General features: G+C 39.8%; 1 protein-coding gene across 4 annotated transcripts in view; it reads right to left on the bottom strand.

The window, feature by feature from the left end:
* IDE (insulin degrading enzyme) overlaps window positions 1-21,474 on the bottom strand; it is a 116,227-nt gene that overhangs the window by 75,367 nt on the left and 19,386 nt on the right. For 3 of the 4 annotated variants that reach the window (XM_045068895.1, XM_045068894.1, XM_045068896.1), the window contains exons 2-4: window positions 6,970-7,154; window positions 5,762-5,969; window positions 933-1,102 (exon numbers count right to left, since the gene is read on the bottom strand). In XM_045068895.1, coding sequence (XP_044924830.1) covers window positions 933-1,102; window positions 5,762-5,969; window positions 6,970-7,154 — 563 coding nt within the window. Of the gene's footprint in view, window positions 1-932; window positions 1,103-5,761; window positions 5,970-6,969; window positions 7,155-10,213; window positions 10,338-21,474 lie in introns of those variants that run through there. The other variant, XM_045068897.1, reaches the window with a different exon arrangement.

The following is a 21,474-nucleotide window of genomic DNA, read 5'->3' as shown; positions in this document are numbered from 1 at the left end:
TGAATAAAGAAAAACAGTACAATTATGAAATCAAGAATCTCCACATTTCTTGTATTCTATTCCCTGTCAGCCCCACCTCTAATCTCTTTCCAGGAGATTGCAGCACCCTGACAGCAAGGGCCTGGTGTGTCTTCCAGAGTGTTCGAGCTCCCACAGCCATCCCTAGGAGGGATGCTAGGCCTGTGTAGGGAGTAGAGGTGGAGGCAAAGGGAGGAAGACAATTCAACAAGCTTTGAAGTGAGCATTTAAAAAAGCACTCCTATTTGGAAGGTAGACTTCAGAATACATTCTTTGAAATGCTACTTAACATCTATTCACACCTCTAACTGCTGTGCTCCTTAAACATCCAGACCCCTCCCTGTTTGAATGACAGCCAGAGTACATCTCCTAGAGGGCAAAGTAATTGTTTACGTCATTATCACCATCACTTTGAGTATATCATCCCAAGTTTTATGTATGAAGTCCACTGCCCATCTGACATCTGACATCTTTTTGAACTACCAGCTAAAATGCTAGTCACCTGTTAGAGTGACTTCATTTTTACTGTTGCTAAACTCTGAATACATTCTGTATCTTCTTATCCAACAAACTTGCTTCATATTTGATCACTGTTCTTAATAACCCATCACTTTCTCCATGCATTTCTTACAACTAAGCTTCAGCCTCATTTCAGGTCACAAGCCACAAATATGAGTGCCCACACAGGGACCAGACAGATAACAAAGCGTAGGGGTATGGTAAGTAATAACAGGGAGTAGCAACAATATAACAACATCTTCTCAGGACTGCCAGTTTATAAAAAACAAGGTACTAGGAATGGGGAGTTCTAAAATCCTCTAACCTGAACTGTAAAATACAATACTGTGAAAAGAGGCCATGGGTTTAAATGAGGTCAGAGAGAACTAATGCATGAAAGCCGCTATTTGACAAACCTGTCCCAAATTTGCTGAAGGGGTGTTTGGGATTTCCCGTCGCTTTTTCCAACTGGAAGAGTCTCCAGGCATCGTTCATCACATTCTTCTCATGTTCTGAGTCAACCGCATTCACCTCTCTGTCTTTGCAACTCTCATCAAATAAAGGGCACAAGAAAAATTGTGCAAACCTAAGGGTGTGAAACACAATTAACAATTTGAAAGCTGTTATTTTAAAAGAATGGCCTTTAAAAAATAAGTTTGAAACTTAACAGATAAGAAATATGAATTCTATAGAACCAAAAAACTGCCATTGCTACTAAGAAAAAAAAAATGCGAAATAAGTTCCAAGTAACAGAAGAAAAATACTGGACATGTGTAAATTCAGAGGAACCAATCTACCCCAGATATCAGTGAAAATATACTCCATAGACACACTTCAGATGCCAATCCTAGTTCACCTTGTACCTGGGCTTCTAACTAACTGCCTACAGGTCAGAGGTTCTCATCACCTCCTCTGGTTCAATTAATTTGCTACAGCAGCTCACAGGACTCAGAGAAACCTTTTAGTTACTAGATTACCAGTTTATGATAAAAGGATATAATTCAGGAATAGCAAGATGGAAACTATGCACAGGGCAAAGTACACAGAAAAAGGCATGGAGGCCACTCTCCCCAAGCTCCAGAATTTCACCAACTAGGAAGTTCTGCAAACCCTGCCCTCTTGGTTTTTTATGGAGGCTTGATTACATAAGCACGACTGATTAAATCATAGGCCATTAGTGACTGAACTCCAGCCCCTCCTCCCCGTCCTGGAAGGTCTAGGGATAAGAGTGAAAGTTCCAACCTTCCAATCATAGGGCACTGGAAACCAGCCCCCCATCAGGTTACCTAAGGGCTTCCCAAAGTCGCCTTAATAACATACCAAAAGACACCTTTAACACTCTCAATCACTTAGGAAATCCTAAGGGTTTTAGGAGGTTTTGGCCAGGAATAGGGAGAAAGACCAAATATATATTTCTTATTATAAATCAACAACAGCAAAAAGTCAGGCAGACTTTGAAGACAGTAGCAATCCATTTAAAATATGCAATTTGACAAGTCATGAAAATCCTTGTTATGTATGGCTAATTCTCCAAAAAAAGGAAAATGCAGGTGACAGTTCTTGGGCAAATCAATCTTAAATTTACAGTTTTAGGTGCAAATGCACTAAGACTCAGACATTTCAGGACAAACTAAGTGACCTACTTTTTAAAATTTCTTTTTAAGTAGTCTCCACACTGGGCATGGAGTCCAACATGGGGCTCAAACTCGCGACCGTGAGATCAAGACCCGAGCCGAGATCAAAAGTCAAACACTTAACCAACTGAGCCACCCAGGCACTTCAAGTGACCCACTTTTTTAAAGGTTCTCTTTGAGTATCTTTTCTTCTTATGGAGAAAAACAAACCACCTTTAACTAGTGGGGAAAGAATAACGGAATGAAAATCCTACAACACAGTAGTTTGACCAAGACACAATTATGGGCTTTTATAAAATATTAAGAGAATTTAAAAATTTTAATAACCAGTGATTCAACAAATCAGATGGCATTTAACTCCAACATAAGTAACCAAATGCTTCTCTTGAGGCTATCCTTTAGTAGTAGTACCAAAGTTTAAACTAAAATAACAAGTGGGAGACCTGGGTGGCTCAGCTCAGGTCATGATCCCAGGGTCCTGATCGGCAGGGAGTCTGCTTCTCCCTCCACACCCACACCCCCTACTCATTCTCTCTACCAAATAAATAAAATCTTTTTTAAAAAATAAAGTAACTTTAGTTATAAGTTAATTCTCCTGCGTCAGGTTGCAATTTAAAGCATGATTTCACAAAGTAAATCTTAAGAAACTTTAGACCCCATCTTATAAAAACAAGATCCAGAAATCAGATGAAGTCACAAAGCAGAGGCTGTCTGAATAGGGCCTAACAGACTCCCGGATCTATAGATATCTCAGCAACTGCACTTCATAGTTTAGTTGTCAAAGAGACTGCTATCACTACTTGATACTTATTTTATGCACACAGTAAATATGATACTGTGCTAAGTACTTTACACATACCAACCCAAAGGAAAACTCCATCTATCTGGAATCCATAATCAAAGATACATGGAAACAGGTATTTCTGGACATGTAACCTCTTTTACTTGTCTCAATATATTTAAGCTATTAAGGTGCCTAAAAGCACACACTATAGCTGGGTAGGTCCATGAAAAGGTCATGATAAAGACCCAACATAATGGGGCTCCTGGGTGGCTCAGTGGGTTAAGGCCTCTGCCTTCGGCTCAGGTCATGGTCTCAGGGTCCTAGGCTCTCTGCTCAGCTCTCAGGAAAGCTTGCTTCTCCCTCTCTCTCTCTGCCTGCCTCTCTGCCTACTGATCTCTATCTGTAAATAAATAAATAAAATTTTTTCTAAAAAAAACACAACATAATCAATATTTTTAAAAGATCCTCTCATAAGGTGCCTAGGTGGCACAGCCCACTGAGTGTCAGACTCTTGGTTTCGGCTCAGGTCATGATCTCAGGGTCGTGAGATGGAGCCCTGTGACTGTCCCTGCGCTCAGTGCAGAGTCTGCTTAAGATTCTCTCTTCCTTTCCCTCTGCCCCTACCCTCCCCACACACACATGTTCTCTCTCTAAAATAAAGCCTAAAAAAAAAAGCTCTGATACAAGTGTTTTTGCTTTTTTTTTTTTTAATCCTCTGAGTCAAGTAACAGCTATCCTCCATCATACAGAGATTATATGAACATCTGCTGTAGCATTCATAAAGCAGGAAATTAAATTCAGTGTATGATCCCAGGGAACTCATTAATGGAAATCTTCTGGGAATACATACAAAAAATGATTACACCTCAAAGCTGCTGCCTAAAGACTGAAACATAATCTAGAATGAGTAAGAAACAGGCTACTATGACCCAGACACATATTCCAAACCCATGTCTCTTCCCTGTTTATGTTCTTTCCACTAAGGAATAAATTCAAACTACTAAGTTTTTAAAAAATATAATGACTTATTAATATAAGGAAGCGTATAAAGCTAGTACTAAAACTGCTAAGTCAAAATTCATTATAGACCCATCAAAAAGTTGCAGAATTACACTTCCTTAGCAATACAGGAAACTATGAAAAGTTACCAAGAAAAAATTACACTTTGGATAACGAATCAAATCACTAGTATGACAAAAAATTAGAAATTGTTAGCTGTGTAGAAAACTGACCAAGAAATTAAACTGGCCTAGGGGTGCCTGGGTGGCTCAGTGGGTTAAAGCCTCTGCCCTCGGCTCAGGTCATAATCTCAGGTCCTGGGATCGAGTCCTGCATCAGGCTCTCTGCTCGGCGGGAGGCCTGCTTCCTCCTCTCTCTGCCTGCCTCTCTGCCTACTTGTGATCTCTGTCAAATAAATAAAATCTTTAAAAAAAAAAAAAAAAAGGAAAGAAAGAAAGAAGGAAGGAAAAAAGAAATTAAACTGGCCTAATGGAGCTTGGTCCAGAAAATACCTTTACAAAATGTCCCCAGGGTTGAAACAGCTGGTCGAAACATTCTGTGTCACACAATAAGATATCACCTCACACCAGCCAGAATGATTATTATCAAAAAGACAAGAAACAACAAGTGTTGGCAAGAATGTGGAGAAAAAGGAACCCCTATGTTGATGGGAATGTAAATTGCCACTGCCACTGTGGACAACAACATTCAAAAATTTAAAAATAGAACAATCATATGATCCAGCAATTCCACTTCTGGGTATATATCCAAAGGGAAAAAAACACTAATTTGAAAACATATAAGCATCCTGATGTTCACTGCAGCATTATTTACAATAGCCAAGATATGGAAACAACCTAAGTATCCATGGATGGACAAATGGATAAAGAAAATGTAATGTATATGCACAAAGGAATACTACTCAGCTGTTAAAAAAAAAAAAAAAAAAGAAAGCAATCTTAACCATTTGCAGCACAGATAGACCTAGAGGTATTATGCTAAGTGAAATAGGTCAGACAGAGAAAGACAAATACAATCTCACATTTTGTAGAATGTGAAAAACAAAACTCATAAATACAGAGAACAGATTGGCAGTTGTCAGAAGAAAGGGGATTTAGGAAGTGAGTAAAAGAAGTCAAGAGATACAAACTTCCAGTTGTAAAATTCATGGGGATATAACGTGCAGCATGGTAACTATAGTCAATAATACAGCATTGCAAACTTGAATGTTGCAGAAGGGTAAATCCTAAAAGTTCTCATCATAAGAAAAAAAATGTTTTGTAACTTTGTATGATGACAGATGGTAACTAGACCTACAATGGTGATCATTTTGTAATGTACACAAATATTGAATCATTATGTTGTATACCTGAAACTGCTACAATGTCAACTAAACTCCAATTAAAAAAAAAAAATTCCATAAGCACTAAGTATCCCTGAGACTAGAGTAACTAAAGGAGAACAGAATGTTTAAGTCCTAGCATTCTGGAATAGGAGCACGTTTGAAAAGAAATCCATGACACTATTACAGTTTATTCTTCATGACATGCTTCATATGGGATACCAGTAAGAACAGGAAGAGCTAGTGAGAATTCTGTATGTAGGGCTGAAGACTGGTTTAAAGTCATGCCATTATTTTTCCTCTACCACAAGGTAAATACGTAATATCATCCATTATTTTTCTTCTTGTTTATAAAACATACGGGAAAATACTAGTTAAAATACTTTTTGTTAAGCTATAAAGCTATGGAGACATCTTTGTAAAAACAGTAACTGTTAATGTATAAAGTACACAAAACTGGATAATTCATAGGGTATTTGGCATTACCTGTCCAGGGCACCCTCTAGGTGTTCGTGGGAAACATCAAAATAGTAATTGGTATGTTCTCCACTAGTAAACGCATTTGAACTTCCTGCATGCTCACTGAGAAACTGGCTGTATTCATTTTCTTTAGGGTATTTCTTTGTTCCCAAAAATAGCATATGTTCACAAAAATGACTTAAGCCAGCAATATTTGGAGGATCTGACAATGAACCTGAAAGAGAAGGAAAAAACACATCTTTTTTTATGTTGAAAGTTATAAAATACAGATGGATTGCAAATGATCTGGAACTTCTGTTAACATGACAACTCCAACCATAGAGCCAGAGAAAGTTAGGCACAGTCTGCTCTAAAATGGTATTGTGTAGATTCGAACCTCAGCTTCTGATAGTAATTAGCTGGTAACTGGAGACAGATTACTCAGCCTCTCTGGACATTAGGTTCCTCACACATCACATTGGAGGGAAAGAAAGAGTTGAACTGACTCTTTTATAAGAGCTAGAACTTTCTAGTTCTGGCATTTTATTGCAGGAGATAATACAGTGTAGTGGTAAGAGCATAAGTTGAGGGTTACCAGCTCTGCTGACTGCGAAATTGTGAGCACAATACTTTATCTGGCCTCAGTTGCTTTTTCTATACATACCTAATCTAGAGAGCTGTGCAAACACAGATCAAATGAGAGCTGCAAAGTACACTATGTCATACTTGGCAATAATTATTTGTTCACTACATGATGGTTATTACCTTGTTTCCTCAATTTTAAAATGCTATTGAGTTAAATAAAAGCTTTTCAGAGAGGAAAAAAAGAAACACACCTATGTACAGATAGGTGAGAAACAACCGGATGAAAACTACATTAAATTAAAAGGAAATGAGCACACAAGAATATAGAAAACATGGTAATCCCTAGTGTACCAAAAGTATACAAAAGTGAAAGCATTACCATTGCTACTGTAAAGGATGGGACTTGATTTCCTTACTGCTAGGTCACCTTAACTGAGAACCTGACAAAATGTCTTGGTAAATAAATGTAAGATTATTTGATTTTGACAAATGGAGATTGCCAGTAGCTGTATAGGGCTACTGCAGGAAGTAAGGTACATCAAACCAGTAACTAGGAGGTCTTCATTTGCACATATAAGGAGAGTTCTAATAAATGTCAACATTAGATGAAGAAAATAGAACCAAGCTTAATTCACAATTTTAAACTGTACCTATGTGCACATCAAGTGCTGCTGATGACTTATCCGTGGTCGGATCACTGATGAGAAGTACTTTGATACCATTGGCCAGCTCTAGCCCACGGTACTCTCGCTTGTCTTCGGGAGATTTGATAATGTGATTTCCTAGTCTCTTGATAGCTGGATTATTCATCTTGCTGTAAGTTTTCTCTTGGAAACTGAAAAGAAAAAAAAGTTTTAATTGTTTCATTGTGGCTTAATTTTTTTTAACGAATAAAGAATAGTATCAAGCAAACCCACATAATATATCATCAGATAAAAAAATAATTGGAGGAATTTTTTTATAGCTCATCAACAGAGTATAATCATTTCTCTCTTCCCTCTTACCCCTCATTCTTTTGTTAGAGAAATGCTAACAATATTGTTTTTGTGGAGCCCTATTTAATCTAGGAGAGCACCTGGGATGAGGATTTGAGACAGGATAGCTGGTCAGCTGTGCTGACCTACAGTGGATTCTTAATTACCAATAACTGCTTTCCACATATTTCAGAAATATTTACTAAAGTAAGATGAGAGATTGTGTAAAGATTATTATTGGACCAACCAAAACATTGCTCAACCTGATGATATTCAAAGACAGGACAGAGCTAGAACTCACAGGTCTGATACACACATGCTCATAACATAGGGGACAACCCCCCACGAGAAAAAAAAACCTGTTAAGTCCTGATACAAATAAGAGACCTGGGTTACACTATGAAAGCAAGAAAAAGGAAAGAAAGAAAGGAGGAAGGAAGGAAAGAAGGAAGGTCTTACAAACAAAAAATGGGAAGGATCCCAAGTAATTTTTACAATTTGGTGAAGTAGTCCTCTCCTGCCCTCTCTAGGAAAGCTGAATTACTAAGACGGGAAGAGGCTGTTAACACACAGAATTCTGAAGGAGTATTGTCTGGTATTAGCGCAGGAAAGGGATGTTCCAGAGTCTGGGATTATGCATGTTTTTTGGTCTATGTTGGGAATCATCTAAGAGAGAAACACAGAATTCTGAAGGAGTATTGTCTGGTATTAGTGCAGGAAAGGGATGTTCCAGAGTCTGGGATTATGCATGTTTTTTGGTCTATGTTGGGAATTATCTAAGAGAGAAACACAGAATTCTGAAGGAGTATTGTCTGGTATTAGCGCAGGAAAGGGATGTTCCAGAGTCTGGGATTATGCATGTTTTTTGGTCTATGTTGGGAATCATCTAAGAGAGAAACACAGAATTCTGAAGGAGTATTGTCTGGTATTAGCGCAGGAAAGGGAGGTTCCAGAGTCTGGGATTATGCATGTTTTTTGGTCTATGTTGGGAATTATCTAAGAGAGAAAAATGAGCCTGTTATTATCAACAGGCTAATAATCAGGTAAAGCCCAAAACATCTGACACTAGAGAGGAAAAATGACCCTATACTAGCATATTTTCTTCTTACCTGAAAGACAAAAGAAGTAGATCTGTCTGCTCCTTAAAGACTGACAGACGTTCAGATTTAAAGATAAATCAGAAGGGGCATAAATAGGCATTACTATTATCTTCAATAAAACCTTTATTTTTTGCATTAAAATACCTGGAAATTGGGGAGGGAAAAAATCTGGCCTACTTTTATCATAATACCTTCCTCTCTGAAATTGTCTAACTATTCTTCTGAGTAACAACTGATAAAACAAAGAGGTCTGCTCCTATTAAGATTGTCATCTAGGCACCTGGGTGGCTCATCAGTTAAGTGTCTGCCTTTGGCTCAGGTCATGATCTCAGGGTCCAGGGATAGGGCTCCCTTCTCTGCAGGGAGTCTGTTTCTCCCTCTGCTCCTCTCCCTGCTCGTGATCTCTCTCTGTCTCACTCTCTCTCTCTCTCTCTCAGATAAATAAAATCTTTAAAAAAAAAAAAAGACTGTCATCTAGATCTCCTTTTGGGAAGACTCTTCAGAATTTTAAAACAGTATAAGTCATACCAAAAATATAATACTGTTTTTTTTTTAAATCACATAGTAATATATAGATAGTGCTAATAGTCATGCCCTATTTATAGTAAAACTATTTCTTGAAAAATAAAGCATAAAATATAGTGCTAACATTTTTGGAATATAAGATCACCACTGGAAAATACAAAAGCAATTTGGAAGTTATAAGGTATTATTAACAACTCCTTTCTATTTCATTAGTCATAAGCCACTGAAGTTTGATGCTCAAGACAGATGAAAATATCTGAATGCAAAGTCTTAGAAAAGGTGTTTTGCAGTTAAAAAAAAAAAAAATCTCAAGGTAAGAGAAAATGATCTACCTGAGCCCCCAAAGAGGGGCACAAGATAACAATCCTGGTTAAGACATTTCCCAAGGACAATCTGTTTCCACTACAACAAATTGCCTTCAGTATGTAGCTGATTTCAAGGACTTTAATCTGGGTGAAGATTAAATAAACCATGAGGCAGCCTCCATTAAGACCCCCAAGAAGAAGGGCAGCATTAAAAGAAAATAGAGAAGCTCAGTGTGTACCACAGAGAAGAGCCCATGCTCCTTCCTATAAGGCTCTACTGGGTGGGCAGGGGGGATTCTTGTAATGGGTTTCACCAAGTGGGAGCAAAATCCAAGGACTATTTTTGATTTCAATATGCCATTGCCTTCACCTAACTCCCTCTACTGTGCTTGCCCCAGTTAGTCTGGCCTAGGAGAACCAAGGGCTACAAATGACTAAAATATAATGACAATGATAATGGAGCTCTAAAAAGTCTGTCCAACCCCCAGCTGTGGTGGGGAAATAAAATACAGCTTACTTTCCTAGGACGAATGGTCTTATTCTGTGGGAGGTGAAAAATTCATCAGAAGATAACCACCCTCCACTACAGGCTACATTCTCCTTATCCAGATTTCCATTTTTTTCAAAGGAAAAAAAAATATATGTGTCATCACAGTTCATCACGGGCATGTACAGAACTCACCGAGATAGTGAAGGCCTGCCTGATTGATATCCTTGGTGTGGCTGAGCACAAGGAGATGGATTTATTCTCTAAGTCAAATATAAAAATTAGTCCAATGACTTCTAGACATTTGTACAAGAGATCAAGGACAACTATAAATTTCTATGCTGGCAATGCTACCAAATCAAATATTGAGGAAGTAAAAGCCAAGAGAAACAGTAGCAACATCTTCAAACAAGACCCATCCCCAGCAATCTATATTCAGTAGGCATAGTCTGGATCCCTGCAGCCTGGCTATATCAGCACATCAACAACAATTCGATTCTCACCTTCTGGAGAACTGAAGGAAATGATCGGGAACTCCTCTGATGATGAATTCATCAACAGCTTGTCTGTCTCTGTATTTATACTCCTGAGATCATATCCCAGCTCCCTCATTAGCATAAAGCCTTCAGGAGTAATTCTGACTTTCAGATGACAGGCTGATGCTAACTCAAGTGCTTTCCCAGACACTTACTTATTTGATATTTTTACCCCAAGTCAAAATCTTAGGAGCAATAAAACTACTTCCCATTTTAGCAACCTTATCATACATTGGAAACTTTGTAAAGCACAACATTGTCAGTGTTCAGCATTCTGATAAACTTGAGAGAGATCGAATAATTACAGCGTATTTTGTAGTTCCGTTCAGAATTTAAAACAATGCCTAAAATCACATTAGGTAAAAGCTGGAAGAGTCATCACAGATTATCTAGTCGTTTGCAGTATGGGGCCTGGCAGCACTGGTCCTTCCAGAGGGCCGGTTAATAATGCGAAATATCAGAAACCACTGAAAGACCCACTGAGCCAGAATCTGCATTTGAACAAGATCCCTAAATGGGCTAGTCTCATCTTACTTATATGGAAACTGAAGGTCAGGGAATTTAAATTCCTTGTCCAGGATCATACAGCAAAAGGTTACAATTAGAACTCAACTTTTAACTTCCAGTCCTGTGTCCACCCCAGCTCCCCCAGAGCCAAAAGAACATTTAAAGATGCCTATTAAAGGGGCACCTGGGTGGCTCAGTGGGTTAAGCCTCTGCCTTCGGCTCAGGTTATGATCTCAGCGTCCTGGGATAGAGCTCCGCATCACATCGGGCTCTCTACTCAGTGGGAAGCCTGCTTCCCCCTCTCTCTGCCTGCCTCTCTGCCTACCTGTGATCTCTCTGTCAAATAAATAAATAAAATCTTAAAAAAAAAAAAAAAGAGGCCTATTAATGTGCAGACACTACATCACATATGTTAGCTATAAAGATGCGTGCCCCAGAGCCCTTGCTCTGAAGGAACCAGGACTAGTGAAGGGAAAACAGGTCATTATCTTTTAAGTGTGGTGACAAAGTTGTTCCCGGGCCACTATGAGAATAATGAAATGGGGAAGGGGGAATAATGAAATGGGGACATAACTCTAAGAGCGGAGAGAGGGGAAAGAGGAAGTGGAAGAATGCCAAATAAAAGGAAGGACATACCTGAGCAAAGGACTGGTGGTGAGAAAAAAAAGAGGCATAAAGGAGAAAAACAAGAGCTTGGAGTTAATAGAAATACAACCAGAACACTCCTGAAAGATCATTAATTTTTATCTAGACAAGTAAAGACCTAAACTGCAGGTGTGCAAAATCAAATTCCCACACAGGTCATTTCCAAATTCCCATACCAAGAGGAAATTTTTTATACAAATAATCTTTTATTCAAATGACCTTCTGAAGTCTTTTTCTCCCTTTTTTTTCTAAAGATTTAATTTATTTATTTGACAGAGAGAGAGAGAGATCACAAGTAGGCAGAGAGGCAGGCAGAGAGCAAGGGGAAAGAAGGCTCCCCACCGAGCAGAGAGCCCAATGCAAGGCTCATCCCAGGGCCCTGAAATCATGACCTGAGCCAAAGGCAGAGGCTTAACCCACTGAGCCACCCAGGCGCCCCTCTCCTATCTCTTTAAAAGGTGTCTCCCAGCCTATGTAACAGGAGACTGAGAAATTTTACTTTGCATTTGCTCTTTACCCACCCCCATAGCCCCAGACATATTTAAAGGTAGACCTCATCTATTTCTAATTTCTAAATGCATGACCTATAAACCTGAACAGGTGAGTGACCATGCTAATAGCAAAATTATAAATCAAAACCTCCCTTCTGTGGAATCCATCCACCCACTCCTAAAACCATGGGCAGAAGCTGAGCTTGCCTACCACGCTCCTAAATGTGGGGGAGGCAGCCAGAGAGAAAAATGCCTGAAATCAGAACCACACAATAAAGGTCCTTTCCTCCCTGAGGAAGACAGAGGTAAGAGAGAATATCAAGGTAGTGGTAGTATGAGCTCTAGGATGCTTCAGTATAAGATGACATATTCTCAAATACTATTCATGTTATTTGACCTAAAAAATCACAACGTGTCTCAGGGAAGCAAATACCCATGGTTCTTCAGTTATACGAACCAGTATACCTCACTTTATACACCAGCTAGATCATAAAGGTGAGTATAAACTAAAATCTTGTCAATTAAATCTTATTTTCCTGTGATGAGATGTTTGCCTTTCTTTGTTCCAAGCAGAATGTCAGCTGTTCTAACTTTGCAGCCTATGGAAAGAAGTTTACCATGAAAAAATGAACTTTAAATGAAAGTTAAAGGACTCCTACAGTGGCACCTGGGTGGCTCAGTTGGTTAAGCATCTGATTCTTGATTTCAGCTCAGGTCATGATTTCAAAGTTGTGAGATGGAGTCCTGTGGCAGCAGCTCCCCACTCAGTGCCCTGTCTGCTCGAGATTCTCTCTCCCTCTGCCCCTCCCCCTGTGGTGGTGTGTGTGCTCTCTCTCTCTCTCTCTGAAATAAATAAAATTTTGAAAAATAAACAAAGGAATCCTATAGCGGCATTTTAGAGATAAGTGCTTTTGCAAATTTTTAGCTTTGGTGACTACGTATCACTGGCTATTCATTTCAAAAGTGACAAGCTTAACATGGAACCCTTTATAGGGGCCTTATGGAGGTTGAAGCAAACTAGAAAAACCTTCATTTTATACCTCTTGACACACAGTTACTTAACTATGATTTTCTTACAGTTGTAGTTTGGGGACTGAAGGTGTTTCACACCTTCTTCCTTCTATAGGTAGCCTTCAGGCTGTTAGAAAATTTAAGATGCCACAGTACAAAACCAAGACTAACAATTACTCTCATTTTTAAAGTGTCCTATGCTTTATAAACTGCTCATTTAATTTTCCCATTCTCCCTAAGTGACAGGTCACAGCAGCTGTTGATGGTCATTCTCCTCAAACCCAGAAGAGGAAACAAAAGCTCAGTGATTAAGTGACTTGCCCAAGGGCATTTACACAATTGATTCGTGGCAGAGCTGGAACTATAGAGAAAGAGGAAGCGTGGGAAGGGGAGGAGCAGAAGGTGGTACTTAAGAAAATCATATATGGCTTTCTTCCTCAGCTCCCACAGCCCTTCCTTGACCCAATTCCCCTGCCTTACAATCCCAAATAACAAAAACAAGGAAACAAAAATTAAAATAGGTCAAAATAAATGCTCCAGTTCTTTTACTCCTTTCTCCCCATAGAAAATAGAGATAGGTAGTGGAAGGAGCCTGGAAGAATGCTTCTAATCTGCCAGACTCCTGGGAGGAGAACCATACTATCTCATGGTACTTCGATAATGCAAAAATAAAAAGGAAAACGTATGGCAGGATTAAATGTGTGGAAAGTTCAAAGAGAGAGAAGAGTGTACAATTGTTTCATGCATGAAAGGGAATATAATAATGACTGCGGTAGATACAGTAGGGCTATTGTTAACTTATTTTTCAGAAGCATAGAGTAAGCCACATGAACAAACAAAAAGGAGAAAAATAACAATCATCTGAGTAGATGCAGAAAAAGTAACTAAACTCAACAATTTCTTTTTTTAAGTCTGCGAACTAGAAATAGAAGAAAATTCCTTCATCTGAAAAAATATTCACAAAAACTACAGCAATCATCATACGCAATGGTAAAATAATGCAAACACCCACAACCCCCCTCCCCACAAACAGGATGTCACTATCCACTCTTCTATTTAACAATGGGCTGATGATTCTGACCAGTCCAATAACAAAAGAAAAAAAAAAAACAGAAAAACATGAGAAAGAAAGGGGAAAAGCAACTAACATTATTTGTAGGTGACATGAGACATGACTGTGTATGAAGGGGTTCTGGGCAAGTGTCCCCACATTGTGTCTCTTTGGCATGTGGATTATTTTGAGCTGAAGGCAATTAAGACCCTGCAGGCTCAGGGCACCTGGGTGGCTCAGTGGGTTCAAGCCTCTGCCTTCAGCTCAGGTCATGATCCCAGGGTCCTGGGATGGAGCCCAGCATCGGGCTCTCTGCTCAGCGGGGAGCGGGCTTCCCCCTCTCTCTGTCTCTGCCTGCCTCTCTGCCCACTTGTGATCTCTGTCTGTCAAATAAATAAATAAAATCTTAAAAAAAAAAAAAAAAGACCCTGCAGCCTCTAGAGAAATTATGGTCCCTCCTGTAACTACCTAGAAGAATCTATATTGGGGGGCACCTGGGTGGCTCAGTGGGTTAAGCCTCTGCCTTCGGCTCAGGTCATGATCTCAGGGTCCTGGGATCAAGCCCCGCATAGGGCTCTCTGCTTGGCAGGGAGCCTGCTTCCCCCTGTCTCTGCCTGCCTCTCTGCCTACTTGTGATCTCTATCAAATAAATAAATAAAATCTTTAAAAAAAAAAATCTAAATTGGGAGTCTTCCCCAGAAATGGAGTTATTACCAGAGATAAATTTTATTTGAATGACTCATATGTATGGGGGCCAAACACTTAGTTATCAAACATCTGTTGTTCTTACCGCCCTGTGAACTGCCCTCCTCCCCTTTGAGGCCCCAGGCCTCACTCCACTCCTTAGCTCGGGATGGCAATTTCACCTTTCTGTCTTTGAACCTCTCTCTCATCTGTGTATGGTTCCTATATACACAAAATTAAATTTTATTTTCTGTTACTCTGTCTCATGTCAATTCTTAGACCAGCTAGAAGAGCCTCTGAAGGATAGAAGAAAAATTTTCCTCCCTAACATGTACACAGAAAACCCCAAGAATCTCTGACAACTTCCATTTCTGGATGGTTAATAATAGGTCATGGCAACCACATTCAGCTTCAATAAACAGAAAGGCCATGATGAATTAGAAAATCACATTTTCAAAGATATTGGAGAGTTGTAGAAGAAATGAGGATTGGATGAACGCAAATCCAGAGACAGTCAAGCCCTCTGGGGTGGGCTTGACAACCATCTCCAGTCTTCTTCTCTGGGTGCATTTGCTAATTTTGAATGCAGACTGAAGATCACACTTGGCCTAAGAAAGAGGACTATAATCAGGGAAGATAATCAAGGCTTTGGTGGGTGCATGAGTTAAGTGTGACAGATTACAGGCTCAAGATGCCCAAATCCACAGCTGATTTTTGTCACAGATTTTCTGAGCTATCACTACATATCCACCAGAATGGCTAAAATGAAAAAGATGGAAAATACCAAGTGTTACAGAACTTATAGGGTAACCCAAATTCTCATATATTGCTGGTGAGAACAGAAATTGGTACATCCATTTTCTTAAAACTGGCAGTCTAGGGGCACCTGGGTGGCGCCATCAGTTAAGCATCCAACTCTTGGGTTTGGCTCAGGTCTGATCTCAGGGTCGTAAGATTGAGCCTGGCATCAGATTCCACATTTAGCACAAATCCACTTGGGTTTCTCCCTCCTTTTCCCTTTACCCCTCCTCCCACACGGGTGCCCTATTTCTTAAACAAATAAATAAAATCTTTAAAAGAAACTGACAATATGACATAAAAATTCATAAATTAGATATATACCTGAAATAAGTGTATTTATGTTACAGCAATATGATGTACAATAGCCAAAACTAGAAATGATCAAATGTCCATTAATAGTGTAAAGACATGCTGTGATATATTCACACAATGAAGTAATATACAACATGAAATATACAAAATGAAAAGCCTAGAACAAGGCTCAATAAAGATGAATCTCACTAACGTAAGGTTGAATGAAAGAAGCTTTATGCAAACACTGTGTCCTCCCACTTATATAAAGTGCAAGAACAAGTAAAATCAAGCTAAGCCTTTTGTCAAGATAGTGGTTTCCCTGGGGTCAGAGAGCAGTGATTAGATTAGAAGTAAGCATGAGGGAGGCTTCTGGGACACTGGTCACATGTTGGATTATACAGGTATGTTCAGTTTGTGAAAATTATCAACTTGAACACTTATGATATATTTCAATTAATGGTTTTTTTTCAAACAGGGGTGCCTGAGTGGCTCAGTGGGTTAAAGCCTCTGCCTTCAGCTCAGGTCATGATCCCAGCGTTCTGGGATCAAGCCCCGCATCAGGTTCTCTGCTCAGCGGAGGCTGCTTCCTCTTCTTTCTCTCCCTGCCTCTCTGCCTACTTGTGATCTCTGTCTGTCAAATAAAGAAAGAAAGAAAAATATTTCAGTTTTTAAAAATAGAGCTTTTAAATTTCTTTTAAAGGTTTTATTTAGGGGCACCTGGGTGGCTCAGTGGTTAAGCCTCTGCCTTCGGCTCCGGTCATGATCTCAGGGTCCTGGGATCCAGCCCCATATCTGGCTCTCTGCTCAGCGGGAGCCTGCTTCCACTGCTCTCTCTCTGCCTGCCTCTCTGACTACCTGTGATCTCTGTCAAATAAATAAATAAAACCTTTTTAAAAAAAAAAAAAAAGATTTTATTTATCTTACAGAGGGAGAGAGAGATCACATGCAGGCAGAGTCAGGCGGGGTGGGGGGGGGCAGGTGGGCAGGCTCCCCGCCGAGCACAGAGCCTGATGCAGGGCTCGATCCCAGGACCCTGAGATCACGACCCGAGCTGAAGGCAGAGGCTTAACCCACTGAGCCACTCAGGCACCCCTAAAATAGAGCTCTTAAAAATATCAAACATGGGGGCACCTGGGTGGCTCAGTGGGTTAAAGCCTCTGCCTTTGGCTCAGGTCATGATCCCAGGGTCCTGGGATGGAGTCCCGCATCGGGCTCTCTACTCAGCAGGGAGCCTGCTTCACTCCCTCTTTCTGCCTACCTCTCTGTCTACTTGTGATCTCTCTCTGTCAAATAAATAAATAAAATCTTAAAAAAAAAAAATCAAACATGGGGCACCTGGGTGGCTCAGTCATTAAGCATCTGCCTTCTGCTCAGGTCATGATCCCAGGGTACTAGGATCAAGCCCCACATTGGGCTCCCTGCTCCATAGGAAGCCTGCTTCTCCCTCTCCCACTCCCCCTGCTTGTATTCCCTTTCTCGCTGTGTCTGTCAAGTAAATAAAAAATAAATAAATAAAAATAAAATAATAAAAATATCAAACATAATAAAATAAAGGAGGAAGCAGATACATGAATTACTCAAGGCTAATATCATCATGCACAAAAAGTCATCTTGGAAATGGTGCCACATGGAAACTGAGAAGTAGCTCTCCAGATCAAACAAGTGCTAAGGTAGGAAGGCTCACTAAGAAACAATAGTCCAATTAACATGATAATTATCTAACCCTTCTCAGGTGTGTCTTGAGACAACTATTTGTGTTGATGTCATCTTGGCCAGAAGAAATAGGAGGCCCATATAAGTACAGCATGAGTCAATTTAACTAAATCAATAATAAAGTATGATGTTAAATATTTTAACTCAAGTCTTTAGTCACTAAGTATGATATGAAAACTAGCTTTGGAGTAATTACTTATGTAGATCACAGTTAAGATTTAAAAATAAAACCTGATACTCCCAGCAACCAAGAGTGCAAGCAATGAATATAATCCAAATTTTTAAAATGATCAAACTTTAAATAAATGTTCCCCTCAGCAATTTTCAACATTTACAATCAAACAACTTCTAACTCAGGAGAATTAGACAGGTTCTTTATTTTAAAACAAAACAAAAAGAATACTATATAAAGTTAAAATTCCTTGGGCAGATGGGTGGCTCAGTGGGTTAAATGTTAGACTCTTGGTTTCAGCTCAGGTCATGATCTCAAAGGCCATGAGATCAAGCCCCAAGTCAGGTTCCCTGCTCAAAGGGGAGCCTGCTTGGATACTCTCCTTCTGCCCCTCCCCCTACTCAATCTCTCCCTCTCAAATGAATAATTCTTTTTTAAAAAGGGGGGGGGCGCCTAGGTGGCTCAGTGGGTTAAAGCCTCTGCCTTTGGCTCAGGTCATGATCTCAGGGTCCTGGGATTGAGCCCCACATCGGGTTCTCTACTCAGTGGGGAGCCTGCTTCCTCCTCTCTCTCTCTCTGCCTGCCTCTCTGCTTACTTGTGATCTCTCTCTGTCAAATAAATAAATAAAATCTTTAAAAATAAATAAATAAATAAATAATTTTTTGAAATTTTTAAAAAAAAGTTATGTGAGGTCGGGTGCCCAGGTGGCTCAGTCAGTTGGGTGTACAACTCTTGGTTTTGGCTTGGGTCATGATCTCAGGGTCATGAAATCAAGCTCCACACTGGACTCTGTACCCAGCAGAGAGTGGGCTTGAGATTCTCTCCCTCTCTCTCTCTATCCCTCTCCCTGTGCCCTCCCTCCCTCTCTCTCATATAATCTTTAAAAAAAAAAAAAGTAATGTGAAGTGTTCATGTGAGTCTGTTAAACTTTACAGAGGTAACTAAAATTCCAACAGACTTGAGCAGCTTTTATAGCATTTCTCCTGTAAAATAGGTATAAAACAAAATGAAACAAACTTCATCAAGGTACAGTGTCTGGTACATATGAGGCACTCACAAATGGTATAATCATCATTATTATGGTCCCACAGGGGTGACATGCAAACAGACCCACCTTGGTAACCACCATGTTATTACCAGCGTTCTTATTACACACTCATGCAAATTACAGTGGAATGTTGTCATCTCTAGAGGTCAAAACATTCACTGGACAGGCTGGTAATAGCATGGTACTTTATAAGACTATCAGAAAAACAGGTAAATAATTATCCCTTTATAATTGCCATAGGCAATCCACTGTTTATGGCTGTGGTTCTCAACAGGTGACAATTTTGTGGGACATGTGGCAATGTGTCACAACTGAATTATCACAACTGAAGGGTGAAACTGGTCAGTAGTGAGCAAAGGCCAAGGATGCTGCAGTGCACAGCACAGTCCCCACAACAAAGAATTATCCAGCCCCAAATGTCAACAGGGCCAAGGGTGGAAGACACTAGTTTATAGTTCTGAATTTATCATCCAAAAATAATGAGAACCACTGCAACCAATTCAATCCACTTAAAATAAAACCAGGAGATAGCCTCATCAAAACAAAGAAAGCTGGGGCCCCTGGGTGGCTCAGCAGTTAGGGGTCCAGCTCTTGATTCTATCTCAGGTCATGCTCTCAGGGTCCTGGAATCGAGCCTGCCTCAGGCTCTGTGCTCAGTGGGGAGTCCGCTTGAAGAGTCTCTCTCCCTCTCCCTATGCTCCCCTCCCCACTGCTCATGCTCACAGGTACTCTCATCCTCTCAAATAAATAAGTAAAATCTTTAAAAAACTACACAAAGTTGAGAAGGTATTGACATTTTAGCACAAGGAAAGAAAAGGAACCAAACACCAGTAGAAGATAATGTTGCTCAGAAATCAAAATTTATTAGCACTAATGGGGATTTTGAAGCTACTTAGTTTGATGTCCAGTAAAGAGTCCCATGCAAAGTAACCCATTCAAGATAACAAAGTCAATCTGTGCCAAAGAGGGCTTTACCTCAGACCTTATGACCGCTAGACAGAGTGACTATTCCACTATACTACACGCCCCCCACCCCCAGAACAGAATTACAGCGCAAATAAGACATTCTGTCACCAGATGGCAGTCTGGAGTACAAACTCAGAACCAGAAATCTAGAGGTGCCTGGGTGGCTCAGTCCTTAAGTGTCTGCCTTAGGTTCAGGTTATGATCCCAAGGTCCTGGAATCAAGCCCCACATCGGGCTCCCTGCTTGGTGGGAAGCCTGCTTCTCCCTCTTCCTCTCCGTGTGTTCCCTCTCTTGCTGTGTCTCCGTCAAATAAATAATTAAAATCTTAAAAAAAAAAAAATAGAGAACCAGAAGTCTAGCTCACTTATACTCTCCCAGGGTACCTGAATGGTTCAGTTGGTTAAGCGTCCCACTCCGGAAATTCATTCCTGTTTTGTGGACAATTAGTTGACCACAGAGTTGACAGCCCATTTCTGGATTTTCTATTCTGTTCACTGACCTATGTGTTTTTGTGCCAGCGCCATACTGTCTTGGTAATTACAGATTTGTAATAGAAGTCCGGAATCATGATGCTTTTAGATTTGCTTTTCTTTTTCAGGGTTGCTTTGGCTATTCAGGGTCTTTACAAATTTTAAGATGGTTCAATATTTGCAAATCACTCAACATGATATACCACACCAACAAAACAAAGAATAAAAACCATATGATCATCTCAATCAATGGATGCAGAAAAAGCACTTGACAAAAATTCAGCCTATTTATAATAAAAACTCTCAACAAAGTGGACTTAGTAGGAAGATACCTCAACATAATAAAGGCCATATATGAAAAGCCCTCAGCTAACATCATATACAATGGTGAAAAACTGAGCTTTTCCTCTAAGATCAGGAATAAGACTAGAATGTCCACTTTTGCCTCTTATTCAATTAGTACCAGAAGTCCTAGACACAGCAACACTAATAATGAGATGGCAGAAAGAGAACAGTCCACAAATTCAATGTAAACCCATGAAAATACCAATAGTATTTTTCACAGAACCAGAACAAATAATATTAAAATTCGTATGGAACCACAAAAGACCCAAAACAGCAAAGCAATCTTGAGAAAGAAAAAGCTGGTGGTATCACAATTCCAGATCTCAAGATATACTACAAAGTTGTAACAATCAAAACAGTATAGTACTGGCACAATAACACACACACAGATCAATGGGGCAGAAGAGAGAGCCCGGAAGTAAACCTATGCTTACTTACAATGGTCAATTAATCTACAACAAAGGAGGCAAGAATATACAACAGGGAAAAGACAGTCTCTTCAACAAACGGTGTTGGGAAAACTGGACAGCTACATGCAAAAGAATGAAAGTGGACCACTGTCTTACACCACACACAAAAATAAACTCAAAGTGAGTTAAAAACCTAAATGTGTGACCTGAAACCATGAAACTCCTAGAAGAAAATATAGGGAATAATCTCATGAACATTGGCCTTAGCAATGTTTTTCTAGCTATGTCTCCTCAAGCAAAGGCAATAAAAGCAAAAATAAACTATTAGAACTACCCCGAAATAAAAACCTTTGCAGAGCAAAGGAAACTATAAATAAAATATAAGGCAACCTATTGAAGAGAAGATATTCACAGATGATATGTCCAATAAAGAGTTAATATGCAAAATATAGGGATGCCTGGGTAGCTCAGTTGATTAAGCCCTTGCCTTTGGTTCAGGTCATTATCCCAGGGTCCTGGAATGGAGTCCCACATCGGGCTCCTTGCTCAGTAGGGAGCCTACTTCTCCTGGCTGCCACTCCCCTTGCTTGTGCTCTCTCTCTGACAAACAAACAAAAAT

The sequence above is a fragment of the Mustela putorius genome, unplaced genomic scaffold, assembly GCF_011764305.1.
Source record: "Mustela putorius furo isolate JIRA1106 unplaced genomic scaffold, ASM1176430v1.1 tig00003909_pilon_pilon_pilon, whole genome shotgun sequence".
In the NCBI taxonomy this organism is placed as follows: domain Eukaryota; kingdom Metazoa; phylum Chordata; class Mammalia; order Carnivora; family Mustelidae; genus Mustela; species Mustela putorius.
The sequence above is the reverse complement of the archived record's forward strand: the minus strand, read 5'-3'. Positions and strand labels throughout refer to the sequence as shown.